Here is a 19,730-nt window from a genome sequence, read left to right on the forward strand (position 1 = left end):
CCGAACATGATGATTAGAGCAAATATGAACATACCAGCACTACTAAAAATGACCTACTAACGCCATTGTTGAACTCATAAAATTGTGCATTAAAGATAACTATTTAAGTTTTAATGATTCATTTTTATAAACAAACAATTAGGGTTGGCTATGGGTCATCCCCGCTCCCCGGTTTTGAGCAATTTGTACATGGAATGTTTCGAAACGAATATCTTATCCAAGATTTTACCCTCGAATTTGATGTGGTATAGATACATTGTCGATATTTTGTTCCTGTGGCCGGTTAACCGTGACTAAACGGATTTTCTCATTCAGCTTAATTCGCTGGTTCCGTCAATTAAATTCAAAACTGAGAATGAAGAGAATGTGTTCTGCCTTTTTTGGACATCATGATTCATAGGAGACCATGAAACATGGTAGGAGTATCAAAGTCAATGTGTATAGGAAACCTACCAATGTGTGTGTGTGTGTTCATTTTTACTCTAATCATGTTCAGGTTAATTTAAGCGGGCAGTATTTTCTTGAATGTTTCTCAGAGCAGTAATATAAGTAGGATCCCTTGATTGTTTTTGCATAGATTAGACATATATATATGAATGAGATTGGGTGGCTGTAAATAGGAGCTGCCTAATATGGGCCAATAGGCCTTCTTCAGTTACCTTCATTCTTATGTTCTTAATATAGGAATGTGCCTTAATGCTAACAGTGACTGCCAGGACAGGTGCAAGCAAGTGTTGTCAGCGTCTTCCTTTAGAGAAGCCATTATTGACTAGGATCTGCCTTACTCTACTGAGCTCCTCGTCGACATGCTTCCAACCAGAGCTGCGAGTGAGAGCTCGGTCGACGTAGGCGTTGACGGCACTTTGCTTGTACCTGTCTGGGAAGTCACTATTAGCATTATGGCACTTTCCTCACAACTGTTACATCTAGAAGGTTAGCATTAAAGACACCTTGCAAGGTTGAACTTATTGCAAATGGAGGAAAGATTCGAGGTAATTACAGAAGCACCAAACTGTCTCCCGAGCTCAAGGCGCCATATTCGTTATTCTTAAAAAAAGACGAATATCTGGCAAAAATGAACCTCATCCTCTCCGATCAAACTAAATTCCAAAGGGTAACGAAGGACACTACAGCCGAATTGAAAACCAAGGTAAACATATTGATTGAAACTGTGAACAAAAAGAAATCTGGACTCCATCTGCCAAAGGTTATCAGGGAATACAAGCCTGGTTATGCGTGTGGGAGTGTCAAGACCCACAAACCTGGAAACCCATTTCGGCCAATTGTGTACTAATACTTGTTGGGTACAGGTGCGCGAATATCTGTGCCTTCTGAGTTCGAGTCTCTTGCAGTGGTTGAGCCCTTTGTGTGTGTGGTTTAGGCAAGTTTACGTGTTAATATGTGACTCGTGTTCTCCCTGCTAATGCAATTGACTGATCAAAAACGAATTCTGATCTCTTACCACAGTGGGTGTCCTTGAGAGATCGAGATGTTGAGTAAGAACTCCCAAGTTTCGATCTCTTTTAAAGATCAGCGTGGTCAAACGGTCAGTGTACTAGTTGTGTACAGGTGCGAACATCTGTGTTTTCTGGGTTCGATGCCTTCTTTCTTTGCGATGCCTCCTTCTGTGCCTTCTTTCTTTGGCGTTTCACCATGCAACGCCATGCAACCTCTGAAGAGTCAACTAACACAACACTTGTACCTTCAATCAGACTGTTTTACAGGAACTTCTTTTCAACGGCTCACAAAACGGAGGAAAGTGTCCTGAAAGATATTGTTATTCCCACAGACTCAAATCAGAATACAATTAACAATTTACTACAAAAACAAGAAAACGGCCAATCTACTCATGAAGAACTCTCCAGACACCAAACAGAACGCCTTGAAAGAAACCAACGTCGTCTATGCCTTCAAATGCCCGCTTGGGGACTGTCGGCCCCAAAGAACTCAGTACATAGGCAACACAACAACGTCTCTTTATAGGCGATTACCAATGCATAAACAACAGGGCTCCATCAAGGAGCATATAATCTCCTCACACAATCAGACCATCACCAGAGAAATCTTAACAAGCAACGCTGAAATTATCGACAGATACAACGATAACAGGAGGCTCGACATCAGAGAGGCACTACACATCAAAAAGTCAAAACCATCAATAAACAGCCAATTAACACATAATTACATTCTACCCACTTAAAGACCCCAAACCAGTACAGAAGCAAGCAGATAAAATGTATACTCGTGGTAACATGCCTCATTTATGCCCATTGATTCGTGTTCTGTCTTTTCCGAATGATTTGTTTCCTGTCACCACATGCAAAAATATTTATATCCTATCACCTCACCCAAAAACCAATTTAAGCATGACACGAGTACATAAAAATCAGTCTTTGAAAATGTGAGAAGTCTTGCAAAACGCTTCTAGGCGTCAGACCATAAATAAAAATAAAAAAATGAACTTTGAAGAGTTAATTTTTTAATTTTAACTAAATTCAATAATAAGTTACCCATTTAATTATGGTATAACCAAATATATCCATATAACCCCCAACTTTCTGAAGGAGGTTTATTGGTGAGATAAACATTATTTCTTCAAAGCAAACAGTATAATTTTAAATAAATTATAATTAATGTAATGAACAATAAATAATAATAAATAAATACTACTAATAAATTCTCACCGGTAAGTTTTCCCACGCCAGGCCCAGGTAAATGGCGGGAGGGCTGTGCTGGGGGCAGGGGTAGTGGTGGCTGACACCACACAAGGGAGGCTGACACCACACAAGGGAGGCTGACACCACACAAGGGAGGCTGACACCACACAAGGGAGGCTGACACCACACAAGGGAGGCTGACACCACACAAGGGAGGCAGACACCACACAAGGGAGGCTGACACCACACAAGGGAGGCTGACACCACACAAGGGAGGCTGACACCACACAAGGGAGGCTGACACCACACAAGGGAGGCTGACACCACACAAGGGAGGCTGACACCACACAAGGGAGGCTGACACCACACAAGGGAGGCCGACACCACACAAGGAAGGCTGACACCACACAAGGGAGGCTGACACCACACAAGGGAGGCTGACACCACACAAGGGAGGCTGACACCACACAAGGGAGGCTGACACCACACAAGGGAGGCCGACACCACACAAGGGAGGCTGACACCACACAAGGGAGGCTGACACCACACAAGGGAGGCTGACACCACACAAGGGAGGCTGACACCACACAAGAGAGGCCGCCCTCACAATTATTATAGAATTTAAACACTCGACAATTCACTAGAACACTTTCATTTCAACACTACACTCACCGAATGTGACTGGGAACACGCTGACTCCAGACTGTGTTGACTGTAGCCTGCTTGAGTGCCTCCCCCATCACTCCCCTCCCCGCGGCCGCCTCCCCGCCTGGGTGCTGGTGTGTGTGGCAACACTGGTACGACGACCTCTCCCTCACCCATGCGCCTCCCGGCCTGGGTGCGACCACATGTTGGGACCTGCCCACTCCCTCTACCAGGCGGGGGAAGAGCAGCCATACTGTCGACCACATGTTGGGACCTGCCCACTCCCTACACCAGGCGGGGGAAGAGCAGTCATACTGTCGACCACATGTTGGGACCGGCCCACTCCCTACACCAGGCGGAGGAAGGGCAACCATACTGTCGACCACATGTTGGGACCTGCCCACTCCCTACACCAGGTGGGGGAGGAGCAGCCATACTGTCGACCACATGTAAGGACCGGCCCACTCCCTACACCAGCTAAGCGCTCAACTCATATATTACAAACAATAATTTAAGCGGTCAGAGATTGCTAATACTTTAGATACGTTTGACTGGAGTAATAAACATAATATCTAAATCTAATTTGAGCCTAAGCTCAACAAAAAGCTGGACGGTCGAAATATCAATTAATTAAGGAAATTAAACTGACTCAAGGTTTGGCTCAGTGCTAAATGAAATAGCTCTTCATACAGTCTACACTCTAACAAACAACAAACAATATACCTCACTTGGTGGTGAGTGTAACTGTTAGTGGGGTGGTGAGTGTAACTGTTAGTGGGGTGGTGAGTGTAACTGTTAGTGGGGAGGTGAGTGTAACTGTTAGTGGGGTGGTGAGTGTAACTGTTAGTGGGGAGGTGAGTGTAACTGTTAGTGGGGAGGTGAGTGTAACTGTTAGTGGGGTGGTGAGTGTAACTGTTAGTGGGGTGGTGAGTGTAACTGTTAGTGAGGAGGTGAGTGTAACTGTTAGTGGGGAGGTGAGTGTAACTGTTAGTGGGGTGGTGAGTGTAACTGTTAGTGGGGAGGTGAGTGTAACTGTTAGTGGGGTGGTGAGTGTAACTGTTAGTGAGGAGGTGAGTGTAACTGTTAGTGGGGTGGTGAGTGTAACTGTTAGTGGGGAGGTGAGTGTAACTGTTAGTGGGGAGGTGAGTGTAACTGTTAGTGGGGAGGTGAGTGTAACTGTTAGTGGGGAGGTGAGTGTAACTGTTAGTGGGGAGGTGAGTGTAACTGTTAGTGGGGTGGTGAGTGTAACTGTTAGTGGGGAGGTGAGTGTAACTGTTAGTGGGGAGGTGAGTGTAACTGTTAGTGGGGTGGTGAGTGTAACTGTTAGTGGGGAGGTGAGTGTAACTGTTAGTGGGGAGGTAAGCCTAACTGTTAGTGGGGTGGTGAGTGTAACTGTTAGTGGGGTGGTGAGTGTAACTGTTAGTGAGGAGGTGAGTGTAACTGTTAGTGGGGTGGTGAGTGTAACTGTTAGTGGGGAGGTGAGTGTAACTGTTAGTGGGGAGGTGAGTGTAACTGTTAGTGGGGAGGTGAGTGTAACTGTTAGTGGGGTGGTGAGTGTAACTGTTAGTGGGGAGGTGAGTGTAACTGTTAGTGGGGAGGTGAGTGTAACTGTTAGTGGGGAGGTAAGCCTAACTGTTAGTGGGGTGGTGAGTGTAACTGTTAGTGGGGAGGTGAGTGTAACTGTTAGTGGGGTGGTGAGTGTAACTGTTAGTGGGGAGGTGAGTGTAACTGTTAGTGGGGAGGTGAGTGTAACTGTTAGTGGGGAGGTGAGTGTAACTGTTAGTGGGGTGGTGAGTGTAACTGTTAGTGAGGAGGTGAGTGTAACTGTTAGTGAGGAGGTGAGTGTAACTGTTAGTGGGGAGGTGAGTGTAACTGTTAGTGGGGTGGTGAGTGTAACTGTTAGTGGGGTGGTGAGTGTAACTGTTAGTGGGGAGGTGAGTGTAACTGTTAGTGGGGAGGTGAGTGTAACTGTTAGTGGGGTGGTGAGTGTAACTGTTAGTGAGAAGGTGAGTGTAACTGTTAGTGGGGAGGTGAGTGTAACTGTTAGTGGGGAGGTGAGTGTAACTGTTAGTGAGGAGGTGAGTGTAACTGTTAGTGGGGAGGTGAGTGTAACTGTTAGTGGGGTGGTGAGTGTAACTGTTAGTGGGGAGGTGAGTGTAACTGTTAGTGAGGTGGTGAGTGTAACTGTTAGTGGGGAGGTGAGTGTAACTGTTAGTGGGGTGGTGAGTGTAACTGTTAGTGAGGAGGTGAGTGTAACTGTTAGTGGGGAGGTAAGTGTAACTGTTAGTGGGGTGGTGAGTGTAACTGTTAGTGAGGAGGTGAGTGTAACTGTTAGTGAGGAGGTGAGTGTAACTGTTAGTGGGGAGGTGAGTGTAACTGTTAGTGGGGTGGTGAGTGTAACTGTTAGTGGGGTGGTGAGTGTAACTGTTAGTGGGGAGGTGAGTGTAACTGTTAGTGGGGAGGTGAGTGTAACTGTTAGTGGGGAGGTGAGTGTAACTGTTAGTGGGGCGGTGAGTGTAACTGTTAGTGAGGAGGTGAGTGTAACTGTTAGTGGGGAGGTGAGTGTAACTGTTAGTGGGGTGGTGAGTGTAACTGTTAGTGAGGAGGTGAGTGTAACTGTTAGTGGGGAGGTGAGTGTAACTGTTAGTGGGGTCGTGAGTGTAACTGTTAGTGGGGAGGTGAGTGTAACTGTTAGTGAGGAGGTGAGTGTAACTGTTAGTGGGGAGGTGAGTGTAACTGTTAGTGAGGAGGTGAGTGTAACTGTTAGTGGGGAGGTGAGTGTAACTGTTAGTGAGGAGGTGAGTGTAACTGTTAGTGGGGAGGTGAGTGTAACTGTTAGTGGGGAGGTGAGTGTAACTGTTAGTGGGGAGGTGAGTGTAACTGTTAGTGGGGAGGTGAGAGTAACTGTTAGTGGGTAGGTGAGTGTAACTGTTAGTGGGGAGGTGAGAGTAACTGTTAGTGAGGAGGTGAGTGTAACTGTTAGTGGGGAGGTAAGCCTAACTGTTAGTGGGGTGGTGAGTGTAACTGTTAGTGGGGAGGTAAGCCTAACTGTTAGTGGGGTGGTGAGTGTAACTGTTAGTGGGGAGGTAAGCCTAACTGTTAGTGGGGTGGTGAGTGTAACTGTTAGTGAGGAGGTGAGTGTAACTGTTAGTGGGGAGGTGAGTGTAACTGTTAGTGGGGTGGTGAGTGTAACTGTTAGTGGGGAGGTGAGTGTAACTGTTAGTGGGGTGGTGAGTGTAACTGTTAGTGGGGTGGTGAGTGTAACTGTTAGTGGGGAGGTAAGCCTAACTGTTAGTGGGGTGGTGAGTGTAACTGTTAGTGGGGTGGTGAGTGTAACTGTTAGTGGGGTGGTGAGTGTAACTGTTAGTGGGGTGGTGAGTGTAACTGTTAGTGGGGTGGTGAGTGTAACTGTTAGTGGGGTGGTGAGTGTAACTGTTAGTGGGGTGGTGAGTGTAACTGTTAGTGGGGTGGTGAGTGTAACTGTTAGTGAGGAGGTGAGTGTAACTGTTAGTGAGGAGGTGAGTGTAACTGTTAGTGGGGTGGTGAGTGTAACTGTTAGTGGGGTGGTGAGTGTAACTGTTAGTGGGGAGGTGAGTGTAACTGTTAGTGGGGTGGTGAGTGTAACTGTTAGTGGGGTGGTGAGTGTAACTGTTAGTGGGGAGGTGAGTGTAACTGTTAGTGGGGTGGTGAGTGTAACTGTTAGTGGGGTGGTGAGTGTAACTGTTAGTGGGGAGGTGAGTGTAACTGTTAGTGGGGTGGTGAGTGTAACTGTTAGTGGGGTGGTGAGTGTAACTGTTAGTGGGGAGGTGAGTGTAACTGTTAGTGGGGTGGTGAGTGTAACTGTTAGTGGGGAGGTGAGTGTAACTGTTAGTGGGGAGGTAAGCCTAACTGTTAGTGAGGAGGTGAGTGTAACTGTTAGTGGGGTGGTGAGTGTAACTGTTAGTGGGGAGGTGAGTGTAACTGTTAGTGGGGTGGTGAGTGTAACTGTTAGTGGGGAGGTAAGCCTAACTGTTAGTGAGGAGGTGAGTGTAACTGTTAGTGAGGAGGTGAGTGTAACTGTTAGTGGGGTGGTGAGTGTAACTGTTAGTGGGGTGGTGAGTGTAACTGTTAGTGGGGTGGTGAGTTTAACTGTTAGTGGGGAGGTGAGTGTAACTGTTAGTGGGGAGGTGAGTGTAACTGTTAGTGGGGTGGTGAGTGTAACTGTTAGTGGGGAGGTGAGTGTAACTGTTAGTGGGGAGGTGAGTGTAACTGTTAGTGGGGAGGTAAGCCTAACTGTTAGTGAGGAGGTGAGTGTAACTGTTAGTGGGGAGGTGAGTGTAACTGTTAGTGGGGAGGTGAGTGTAACTGTTAGTGGGGAGGTGAGTGTAACTGTTAGTGGGGTGGTGAGTGTAACTGTTAGTGGGGTGGTGAGTGTAACTGTTAGTGGGGTGGTGAGTGTAACTGTTAGTGGGGAGGTGTGTGTAACTGTTAGTGGGGAGGTGAGTGTAACTGTTAGTGGGGTGGTGATTGTAACTGTTAGGGGGGTGGTGAGTGTAACTGTTAGTGGGGTGGTGAGTGTAACTGTTAGTGGGGAGGTGAGTGTAACTGTTAGTGAGGAGGTGAGTGTAACTGTTAGTGGGGAGGTGAGTGTAACTGTTAGTGGGGTGGTGAGTGTAACTGTTAGTGGGGTGGTGAGTGTAACTGTTAGTGGGGAGGTAAGCCTAACTGTTAGTGGGGTGGTGAGTGTAACTGTTAGTGGGGTGGTGAGTGTAACTGTTAGTGGGGTGGTGAGTGTAACTGTTAGTGGGGTGGTGAGTGTAACTGTTAGTGGGGTGGTGAGTGTAACTGTTAGTGGGGTGGTGAGTGTAACTGTTAGTGGGGTGGTGAGTGTAACTGTTAGTGGGGTGGTGAGTGTAACTGTTAGTGAGGAGGTGAGTGTAACTGTTAGTGAGGAGGTGAGTGTAACTGTTAGTGGGGTGGTGAGTGTAACTGTTAGTGGGGTGGTGAGTGTAACTGTTAGTGGGGAGGTGAGTGTAACTGTTAGTGGGGTGGTGAGTGTAACTGTTAGTGGGGTGGTGAGTGTAACTGTTAGTGGGGAGGTGAGTGTAACTGTTAGTGGGGTGGTGAGTGTAACTGTTAGTGGGGTGGTGAGTGTAACTGTTAGTGGGGAGGTGAGTGTAACTGTTAGTGGGGTGGTGAGTGTAACTGTTAGTGGGGTGGTGAGTGTAACTGTTAGTGGGGAGGTGAGTGTAACTGTTAGTGGGGTGGTGAGTGTAACTGTTAGTGGGGAGGTGAGTGTAACTGTTAGTGGGGAGGTAAGCCTAACTGTTAGTGAGGAGGTGAGTGTAACTGTTAGTGGGGTGGTGAGTGTAACTGTTAGTGGGGAGGTGAGTGTAACTGTTAGTGGGGTGGTGAGTGTAACTGTTAGTGGGGAGGTAAGCCTAACTGTTAGTGAGGAGGTGAGTGTAACTGTTAGTGAGGAGGTGAGTGTAACTGTTAGTGGGGTGGTGAGTGTAACTGTTAGTGGGGTGGTGAGTGTAACTGTTAGTGGGGTGGTGAGTTTAACTGTTAGTGGGGAGGTGAGTGTAACTGTTAGTGGGGAGGTGAGTGTAACTGTTAGTGGGGTGGTGAGTGTAACTGTTAGTGGGGAGGTGAGTGTAACTGTTAGTGGGGAGGTGAGTGTAACTGTTAGTGGGGAGGTAAGCCTAACTGTTAGTGAGGAGGTGAGTGTAACTGTTAGTGGGGAGGTGAGTGTAACTGTTAGTGGGGAGGTGAGTGTAACTGTTAGTGGGGAGGTGAGTGTAACTGTTAGTGGGGTGGTGAGTGTAACTGTTAGTGGGGTGGTGAGTGTAACTGTTAGTGGGGTGGTGAGTGTAACTGTTAGTGGGGAGGTGTGTGTAACTGTTAGTGGGGAGGTGAGTGTAACTGTTAGTGGGGTGGTGAGTGTAACTGTTAGTGGGGTGGTGAGTGTAACTGTTAGTGGGGTGGTGAGTGTAACTGTTAGTGGGGAGGTGAGTGTAACTGTTAGTGGGGTGGTGAGTGTAACTGTTAGTGGGGAGGTGAGTGTAACTGTTAGTGGGGTGGTGAGTGTAACTGTTAGTGGGGAGGTGAGAGTAACTGTTAGTGAGGAGGTGAGTGTAACTGTTAGTGGGGAGGTGAGTGTAACTGTTAGTGGGGAGGTGAGTGTAACTGTTAGTGAGGAGGTGAGTGTAACTGTTAGTGAGGTGGTGAGTGTAACTGTTAGTGAGGAGGTGAGTGTAACTGTTAGTGAGGTGGTGAGTGTAACTGTTAGTGAGGAGGTGAGTGTAACTGTTAGTGGGGAGGTGAGTGTAACTGTTAGTGAGGAGGTGAGTGTAACTGTTAGTGAGGTGGTGAGTGTAACTGTTAGTGAGGAGGTGAGTGTAACTGTTAGTGGGGTGGTGAGTGTAACTGTTAGTGGGGTGGTGAGTGTAACTGTTAGTGGGGAGGTGAGTGTAACTGTTAGTGGGGTGGTGAGTGTAACTGTTAGTGGGGTGGTGAGTGTAACTGTTAGTGAGGTGGTGAGTGTTTCTACCTTTAAACCGAGTGTCACTCAACTGAAAGGTGAATATCACCTCATAAAGTAAGATACTTTTTCCATGGAGGTTGTCATCACTACAGAGAGGTGCGTGTCACTGCATAAATGTGATTCATATGGTTGAATGTATCCATGTGGTTGAATGTATCCATGTGGTTGAATGTATCCATGTGGTTGAATGTATCCATGTGGTTGAATGTATCCATGTGGTTGAATGTATCCATATGGTTGAATGTATCCATGTGGTTGAATGTATCCATGTGGTTGAATGTATCCATGTGGTTGAATGTATCCATATGGTTGAATGTATCCATGTGGTTGAATGTATCCATGTGGTTGAATGTATCCATATGGTTGAATGTATCCATGTGGTTGAATGTATCCATATGGTTGAATGTATCCATGTGGTTGAATTTATCCATGTGGTTGAATGTATCCATATGGTTGAATGTATCCATGTGGTTGAATGTATCCATGTGGTTGAATGTATCCATGTGGTTGAATGTATCCATGTGGTTGAATGTATCCATATGGTTGAATGTATCCATGTGGTTGAATGTATCCATGTGGTTGAATGTATCCATATGGTTGAATGTATCCATGTGGTTGAATGTATCCATGTGGTTGAATGTATCCATATGGTTGAATATATCCATATGGTTGAATGTATCCATGTGGTTGAATGTATCCATATGGTTGAATGTATCCATATGGTTGAATGTATCCATATGGTTGAATATATCCATATGGTTGAATGTATCCATGTGGTTGAATGTATCCATATGGTTGAATGTATCCATATGGTTGAATGCATCCATATGGTTGAATGTATCCACTATCCATATGTTTGGATATGACTCTCTATGGTGGTGAGTGTCAATGTCCTGAAGGTAAGTGTCTGTAATGAAAGAGGAAATGTCACTGACCTGGGAGGTGGTAGTGCTTCTGGCCGTCTGCCAGGATGACACTGTCTGGAATGCTTTCTGGGGTCCATTCCGTCTGTGGGAATTTCCACAGCGATGCCGCAAGCACTAAGTAGTAGACCTGTGGGAAAACGTCAGATGTAACTAACAGCTCACTAAATAAGAAGTCCCCAAACATTACACACACAGGGATGCTTGTTAAAACAACATCAGTTAACTTACAGGCCTTGTCAACTCACGTTAAAATCAGGACTTTTTTGTGATGATAACATATTTTTGTTTTGCACGACCCCAAAAGCAAGCGTGTCTGGGAAATGCAAGTACACACTTTCTGGCAATGAATTAAACAAGAAGCAGAAAGTGATAATTATTTGTCTTATTGAAGCAGCAAGGAGAGGAGAACAGGGAGAATAGTTACATGAAAAGCCAGAAATATTAGAGACTTTGAAAAGTCTGGATGTTAACTTGGCAATAGATAAAGTTGAAGTAACCCACATGGTAAGCTCTTATAATGAAAATAACAAAAGGCGACTTGTTCTACCTTATTGCTACACAATCTTCCTGGCATGGTGCCTTCTTTTGATAATTATTAATTCATAATTCAGTGTGTCAGGGGACAGGAACCCGGAGCCTATTCATACACGCTTTGGCTTTTATAGAGGTCCCCCTCTCAAGGCCGAATTACCCACCCCGCTCAGGATGCAACCCCACAAGATGCTGACTAACTCCTGAGTACCTACTTGCTGCTAGGTGAACAGCCGCATTAGGTGAGAGGAAATGTGCCCATCCATTTCCGTCCCGCCGGGATTAAAACCAGGAATTCCCGATTGTGCGTCGAGAAGGAACCCGACTGTTCTTAATTCATTACTTACTTGTTCTGTCTTAGTTTTCCAGCATTAATGTAGGAGAATACGTTTGGAAAAATGTCTTAAAAGAGGGTTTATAACTTTGGCAAAGTTTTATTGAGAAATGTAGAATTACGAAGGCAATAAGGAATAGTAAGAGAATAAGTAAACAGTGATTACATATTAATGTCTATGACAATTTTCGTTACTCCTCTTCCTCTCTCTATCACCCCATCTTCACTGTCATTCAACCATTCACTCCCCTCTACTTCCACTGAGCTTCCCTCTCTTCTTAATCCTCAAACCTCTCCTGATCCTCCATCCTCTCCCTGCCTACTAACTCCTCTTTTTGCATCTCTCTCCCTCTCCCACTCACTCTCCCTCTCCCTCTCCCACTCCCTCTCCCTCTCACTCTCTCTCTCCCTCTCCCACTCCCTCTCCCTCTCCCTCTCCCTCTCCCTCTCCCTCTCCCTCTCCCTCTCTCTCTCCCTCTCCCACTCCCTCTCCCTCTCTCTCTCCCTCTCCCACTCCCTCTCCCTCTCCCTCTCCCTCTCCCACTCCCTCTCCCTCTCTCTCTCCCTCTCCCTCTCACTCTCCTTCTCCCTTTCCTTGCCTTTCTCCGTCTTCTAGTCCATTTTTATCTTTTAACCTTTCTCTAGCTCACAGCTCATGCCTAGCTCCCAGATCATGCCTAGCTCACAGCTCATGCCTAGCTCACAGCTCATGCCTAGCTCACAGATCATGCCTAGCTCACAGCTCATGCCTAACTCACAGCTCATGCCTAGCTCACAGATCATGCCTAGCTCACAGCTCATGCCTAGCTCACAGCTCATGCCTAGCTCACAGCTCATGCCTAGCTCACAGCTCATGCCTAGCTCACAGCTCATGCCTAGCTCACAGATCATGCCTAGCTCACAGCTCATGCCTAACTCACAGCTCATACCTATGTCACAGCTCATGCCTAGCTCACAGATCATGCCTAGCTCACAGCTCATGCCTAGCTCACAACTCATGCCTAGCTCACAGCTCATGCCTAGCTCACAGCTCATGCCTATCTTGAGGTTATCTTGAGGTTATCTTGAGATGATTTCGGGGCTTTAGTGTCCCCGCGGCCCGGTCCTCGACCAGGCCTCCACCCCCAGGAAGCAGCCCGTGACAGCTGACTAACTCCCAGGTACCTATTTATCGCTAGGTAACAGGGGCATTCAGGGTGAAAGAAACTTTGCCCATTTGTTTCTGCCTCATGCGGGAATCGAACCCGCGCCACAGAATTACGAGTCCTGCGCGCTATCCACCAGGCTACGAGGCCTAGCTCACAGCTCATGCCTAGCTCACAGCTCATGCCTAGCTCACAACTCATGCCTAGCTCACAGCTCATGCCTAGCTCACAGCTCATGCCTAGCTCACAGCTCATGCCTAGCTCACAACTCATGCCTAGCTCACAGCTCATGCCTAGCTCACAGCTCATGCCTAGCTCACAGCTCATGCCTAGCTCACAACTCATGCCTAGCTCACAGCTCATGCCTAGCTCACAGCTCATGCCTATCTTGAGGTTATCTTGAGGTTATCTTGAGATGATTTCGGGGCTTTAGTGTCCCCGCGGCCCGGTCCTCGACCAGGCCTCCACCCCCAGGAAGCAGCCCGTGACAGCTGACTAACTCCCAGGTACCTATTTACCGCTAGGTAACAGGGGCATTCAGGGTGAAAGAAACTTTGCCCATTTGTTTCTGCCTCATGCGGGAATCGAACCCGCGCCACAGAATTACGAGTCCTGCGCGCTATCCACCAGGCTACGAGGCCTAGCTCACAGCTCATGCCTAGCTCACAGCTCATGCCTAGCTCACAGCTCATGCCTAGCTCACAACTCATGCCTAGCTCACAGCTCATGCCTAGCTCACAGCTCATGCCTAGCTCACAGCTCATGCCTAGCTCACAGCTCATGCCTAGCTCACAGCTCATGCCTAGCTCACAGCTCATGCCTAGCTCACAGCTCATTCCTAGCTCACAGCTCATGCCTAGCTCACAGCTCATGCCTAGCTTACAGTTCATGCCTAGCTTACAGTTCATGCCTAGCTCACAGCTCATGCCTAGCTCACAGCTCATGCCTAGCTCACAGCTCATGCCTAGCTCACAGCTCATGCCTAGCTCAAAGCTCATGCTTAGCTCACAGCTCATGCCTAGCTCACAGCTCATGCCTAGCTCACAGCTCATGCCTAGCTCACAGCTCATGCCTAGCTCACAGCTCATGCCTAGCTCACAGCTCATGCCTAGCTCACAGCTCATGCCTAGCTCACAGCTCATTCCTAGCTCACAGCTCATGCCTAGCTCACACCTCATGCCTGGCTCACACCTCATGCCTAGCTCACACCTCATGCCTAGCTCACAGCTCATGCCTAGCTCACAGCTCATGCCTGGCTCACACCTCATGCCTAGCTCACAACTCATGCCTAGCTCACAGCTCATGCCTAGCTCACAGCTCATGCCTAGCTCACAGCTCATGCCTAGCTCACAGCTCATGCCTAGCTCACAGCTCATGCCTAGCTCACAGCTCATGCCTGGCTCACACTTCATGCCTAGCTCACACCTCATGCCTAGCTCACAGCTCATGCCTAGCTCACACCTCATGCCTAGCTCACACCTCATGCCTAGCTCACAGCTCATGCCTAGCTCACACCTCATGCCTAGCTCACACCTCATGCCTAGCTCACACCTCATGCCTAGCTCACAGCTCATGCCTAGCTCACAGCTCATGCCTAGCTCACAGCTCATGCCTAGCTCACAGCTCATGCCTAGCTCACAGCTCATGCCTAGCTCACAGCTCATGCCTAGCTCACAGCTCATGCCTAGCTCACAGCTCATGCCTAGCTCACAGCTCATGCCTAGCTCACAGCTCATGCCTAGCTCACAGCTCATGCCTGGCTCACACCTCATGCCTAGCTCACACCTCATGCCTAGCTCACACCTCATGCCTAGCTCACAGCTCATGCCTAGCTCACAGCTCATGCCTAGCTCACAGCTCATGCCTAGCTCACACCTCATGCCTAGCTCACACCTCATGCCTAGCTCACAGCTCATGCCTAGCTCACAGCTCATGCCTAGCTCACAGCTCATGCCTAGCTCACAGCTCATGCCTGGCTCACAGCTCATGCCTAGCTCACAGCTCATGCCTAGCTCACAGCAGTGTTGCCTCTCTTTTCCTCTCAGCCACTCTAAACTCTTTATTCATCAACTTTATTCCTCTCTAAACATTCATATCTTTCAGTGTATCCCTTCCTCTGAACTCCTTCCTCCCTGTTACGACTTTTGGTTCTTAATTGGCTCTACCAGGAAACCAGAGGTCAAATTGGGTTCTTTTATAGTCAAGCAGGGATCAGTCACTCAAGTATTTTGGTAGTGATAGGTCCTGACTGAGGGATTTTGTGTGGGTTCTTAATTAAGTAAATATTAGAACATTAATTGATAGGACTGGATTATGTAAGAGGGATGTTTAATTATTAATATAACTTATATTCTAGGTATCTTATATTCCTGCTGTGTTTATGTTCCCGTCTTCCCTGCCAGACGTAGAAATCACCTTGTTGCTCACAGAGCGGGCAGACTCTGTGAAGCAATCCACAAATACTAATCCTTTAGTATTTGTGCCAGCGAGTTCTAAGATATTAGTGGTGTCCTCTTAAGCCAGTGTTTGAGCCCTGACGTTAACTCTGGGTGGTTAAGAGACCACGTGTGCCTTTATTTACTTTGAAACCTATGCATGTTCTAGGGTCCCTTCAGCAACGTAGACTTTACCCTTAGATGCTGTTTGTGTGTATCCTGCCTATGTGGATTCAAGGAGGGGGTTAACGTTAGATCGAGTGGTAAAGTATTTGTTGTATTTTTGTTGGGTGTTTATTAGGGGGCTAATAAATAAGTACTAAGGTTATAGTGGAGTATCCTTTTACCCTGTTTGGAGAAGAATATGTTAATCACTCTTAGACTACAGATCTATTAGGACAAGTATTATTTGCTTGGAATTGTCTTCCCTGGGGGCTGGGCCTAATCTAACTCTCACTATTTTAGGAACTCTTTGACACTAGCTATTGGTCCTCACAGAGCACGCACTGGTCCCTAATAACACTCCCCACACAATATTGCACCAATCTTCCTCTTGTAACCCAAACCATTTGAAAAAGTAATTAGAAGTGTCTCGCAGATTCATTAAATAGAGTGGTCAAGAAGATCTGGCATTAAAGATCTGGCTTATTGATTCTGACGGCCACAACCAGTGAAGATGAAATGAAAGAATTGGTTAGTGAATAGAAACTCATGTGATTGCAGTAGTGTAAACCGAAATGAATTATATGTTCTCAGATGTAATATTTCGAACGAAATGCCGACAGAAAGTAATGGAAAGAAAACTTAGAAAGAAACTAGTGGTGCTTCAAATAAAACATAATGGAAGTTTGAGTAACTAGAATACATAATACAAATGGATTCACAGACCACAAAACTGGAACTCTTGAAGCAGATGGAGAAATGGTAACTATCCTGATAATATAAAAACCTACAGCAAACAACGCAAGGCTCAGAAATTAACACGAAGTCCGAAAACCCGGCACCATTTAGTAACATTTAATACAATATGCACATAATATTGCTGCTGTTGTGTAAATAACAAATTAACCCTAGAAATAGTGTTTATTCACACAGAATATGAACCACAGTGGAAAGTTCTTCAATAGAAAATGGGATATCATTTGCCACATGTGGCTATTAGATTCACCAGCTATATTAAAGGGAAACATTCATATTACAGCAATCTTTGGACTGAAAACATCATAAAAAAATTCCCTTCAATCAACTTAATTATCAGTACCAAAATTGAGTAAATGTAATCCATCTAACCATTTTTGACATCTGGAAGTTTGAGTAACTAGAATCTATATAAATAAAAATGTAAATGTTCGTTTGTTCAAAATAGTTAATCTCCAAAAGTTCTTCGCCGATTGCTTTGACATTTTCATACAACGTTCCCTTCGCATCCGAGTAGGTTTTTATATACATATTGATTAGATGCCACATCTAAGACTGGGGGGGGGGGGGATGGAACCTTTTTTTTTAACTAATTTTTTCACATGTTTTTCATGTGAGGGAAATCTTCGAATCCTTTCATCGCTTGCTTTAAAATTTTGAAACAACGTTGCATTCGAATAGGTGCGTGTTCTTATATACCTACTATATAGATGCCACACCTGTGACAGGTAAAAACATGCTTCTTTTGAAAAACAGCGCCATCTGTTGTAAGTAATAGCAACATACGCTAAACTAAGTATGCTACGATGCCATTTCAATGTTTCCGACTGCATTGACAAATTGAATTTTCATAGATTTCAATTGATTTTCATTTTGTAATTATTATTTTGTGAGACATTGCATTGGAATTGAGCTGTGTTGTTTACCATACCATTCACCTCGAGAGTATATCTATAGGTGCCACACCTGTGACAGGTAAAAACATGTTTTTTTTTAAAACAGGGCCAATTGTTGCACATAAGAGCAACACGCGATATATTAAATATGTTACGATTCCATATAAATGTTTCCGATTTCATTGATAAATTGAATTTGCTTACATTTAGTTTTATTTTAATTTTAATTTACTTATTTTGTGTGACACTGAGTTGAAATTGAGCTGTGTTGTTTATCATACTGTTCATTTCATGAGAATAGTTTATTTCTTATCTTTTCATTTTTTCATTTCGTTTTTTTTAACAGTTTTTCTTATATTTCCGTGACGTGAGCATCAGATTATTTGATGTTCTCAATTTCCTGATGGAAACAGCAGATCATTTGGGAATGCATCGCACGAGGGAGTGGAGAATGGTGGGGAGGACGAGGAGACAGGGGAGGGGGTAATGGTGGGAAGGATGAGGAGACAGGGGAGTTTGGGATGGTGAGGACGAAGGGACAGAGGAATGGAGAATGGTGGGAAGGACAAGGGGACCGGGGGCGGGAAGAATGGTAAGGAGGAAAAGGGGACGGGGGAGTGGGAGATGATGGGGAGGACAAGAGGACAGTGGAGTTGGGAATGATTAGGAGAACGAGGGGATGGGGGAGTGAGGAATGGTTTGGAGGACCAGAAGACGGGGAATGGAGGAATGGTGAGGAGGACTGGGAAACAGGGGAAAATTGCTGTGGCTCAGTAATGCACATGCATTGCTGCGCCAAAGCAATACGTGGCCGGGTACAGCTAGACTATATATATAAAAATGTAAATGTTCGTTTGTTCAAAATCACTTATCTCCAAAAGTTCTTCACCAATTGCTTTGAAATTTTGAGAATGTTCCATTCACATATAAACGTGTTTTTATATACCTAATATATAGCTTCCTTTGAACCTAGATGGATCCTTAATTATCCTACAATTCTAGATCATTGTTGGTTCATCAAATTAAATAAACTAGTGTAATAAATGAGTGAACAAGACATTGGTCACGAGACCAACTTTTGCTCACGACCTCCCAGCCCAGCCGCACAGCAACTTCAAGGTCACCCACCAATTTCGTGGAGTGTTAAAACAGTGGAGTGACAGCGCTTAAATAAAAACCAGCCAAATTACAGCTGCGTTTTTGCCGAATTTATATACAGTAAATTTGTGGTGTTAATTATGCGAGGTAACTAACAACAAACTTAATACTTCTAGATAATACTAAAAGTTAATATAAAAGGCTAACATCATCACTTGTATGTGTATAATTTCTCTTGAATAGAGATATATTCCGTGCATGCAGCCCGTGCATGCGCCAGAATTTGATGAAAAACTGTACCCAAATGGATCCATGAGTGTCGTCGGGGGTTGGTCAGTCAGGGAGCTTAGTTAATAAGCACCAGGACTCACCAATCCTTATCGACGATCATTGCTGCGGTGGTCACGGTACTGTGTACGTTTAGGGGTATTCCTAGACGGCATGGGTTCGAATCCTGGCCTGGTCAGTGTTCTTTGTTTTATATATATACATATATATATATATATATATATATATATATATATATATATATATATATATATATATATATATATATATATATATATATTGTTGGGGTTTCACCTCTCTTCACTCTAGTCTGAGGTGAGCAATAGTTATGCTCAAGGTCACTCACCGTAGCCCTGCGGGTCTTCACTCGATCCTTACGGCGCCACTGCACGCCAGGAGAGTCTCCCAGTCAATCTCGATGGCCTCTGATCAAGAAAGAGTGAGAACACGACTCGTTCACTAGACTGTCATGTGCCCTCCCCAACAATCGGGCTCTACGGTAAACCACAAGGTCGCCAACTGGTGTTTTAGGTGGCCAGTAACACCATCAGTGGACTGGTGGGATTAGTGGTAGCCTTGGCAAGGTCACACTCAAAAGATCAGGAATCAGGCAGGTACTTATTGTTATCACTCAATGCTTTCAGTATAATGTAGCCACAAGATCAATGGAGGGAATGATAAAAACACAAAGGTAATATTGTATTTTACTTAAAATGTATGAAAGATGTCACAAGGCCAAACAATAACAAATAAATCAATTGATCCTGACACGGCCGGTAATTCCCACGAATAGTCTGCGATCACTAGATGGCAACACCTCCCCCTCCTCATCAAGTGTCAAGAACAGCTGATCGCCTGGCCCGCGCGCGGAAGCTCTTTGCTTGTTTTCTAGATTCACGCGCGCTGTTTCTTTAAATTCTCCAATATTACTATGAACTCGCACACACGATATTGGCTACAATATCATGTATCACTTGGTTACACTGTATTCAGGCTCAAACAGTCTTTTCTACAATCAATGCTACAATGACTCACTGTAATGGCTTTACTTTGTTCTTCACTCAACAATATATTATGAAATATTAACACTGGAGTTTTCAGTACTTTCTCTCGTGGGCGATAACGCAATAATTCACTGTACTCACAAATGACTCATCATTGCATAAACATGGCATATATAATGTAGATACATCAAATATCAATACATGGAAAATAAATGATTTCTGGGCACACAGCCTAACTTTCAAATACTGGCATAATATTATATATAATTTACCACTATATGTTCATATCAAAATCTATAGAAAGATATACACAACACAGTAAATTTA

General features: G+C 45.3%; 3 protein-coding genes across 3 annotated transcripts in view; 1 reads left to right on the forward strand and 2 right to left on the reverse strand.

Moving 5' to 3' along the window:
- Positions 1–10,876, reverse strand: part of LOC123767433 (uncharacterized) — a 388,949-nt gene extending 378,073 nt beyond the window's left edge. The window contains exon 1 of the mRNA XM_069309183.1: positions 10,764–10,876. The gene's annotated coding sequence lies outside the window, so the exon portion shown is untranslated. The remainder of the gene's footprint in view (positions 1–10,763) is intronic.
- Positions 9,915–10,655, reverse strand: LOC138354726 (major royal jelly protein 5-like). Its single transcript, XM_069309185.1, has one exon. The coding sequence runs from the start codon at positions 10,653–10,655 to the stop codon at positions 9,915–9,917; it is 741 nt and encodes a 246-aa protein (XP_069165286.1).
- Positions 10,877–13,418: 2,542 nt separating the features above from the next.
- LOC138354728 (uncharacterized) lies at positions 13,419–15,282 on the forward strand. Its single transcript, XM_069309188.1, has 2 exons — positions 13,419–14,987; positions 15,121–15,282. Exons 1-2 carry the CDS (start codon positions 13,419–13,421, stop codon positions 15,280–15,282), a joined length of 1,731 nt encoding a protein of 576 aa, XP_069165289.1.
- The last annotated feature ends 4,448 nt before the right edge of the window (positions 15,283–19,730 follow it).

The sequence above is a fragment of the Procambarus clarkii genome, chromosome 6 (assembly GCF_040958095.1).
Source record: "Procambarus clarkii isolate CNS0578487 chromosome 6, FALCON_Pclarkii_2.0, whole genome shotgun sequence".
Lineage (NCBI taxonomy): Eukaryota > Metazoa > Arthropoda > Malacostraca > Decapoda > Cambaridae > Procambarus > Procambarus clarkii.

Bases quoted from the DNA above. Each gene is read 5' to 3' on its own strand.
- LOC138354726 (XM_069309185.1), bottom strand. From the start codon at position 10,655: ATGGATGCATTCAACCATATGGATACATTCAACCATATGGATACATTC.
- LOC138354728 (XM_069309188.1), top strand. From the start codon at position 13,419: ATGCCTAGCTCACAGCTCATGCCTAGCTCACAGCTCATGCCTAGCTCA. The intron at 14,988-15,120 runs GTATTTTGGTAG...CTTATATTCTAG, and splicing joins AGCAGGGATCAGTCACTCAA to GTATCTTATATTCCTGCTGT.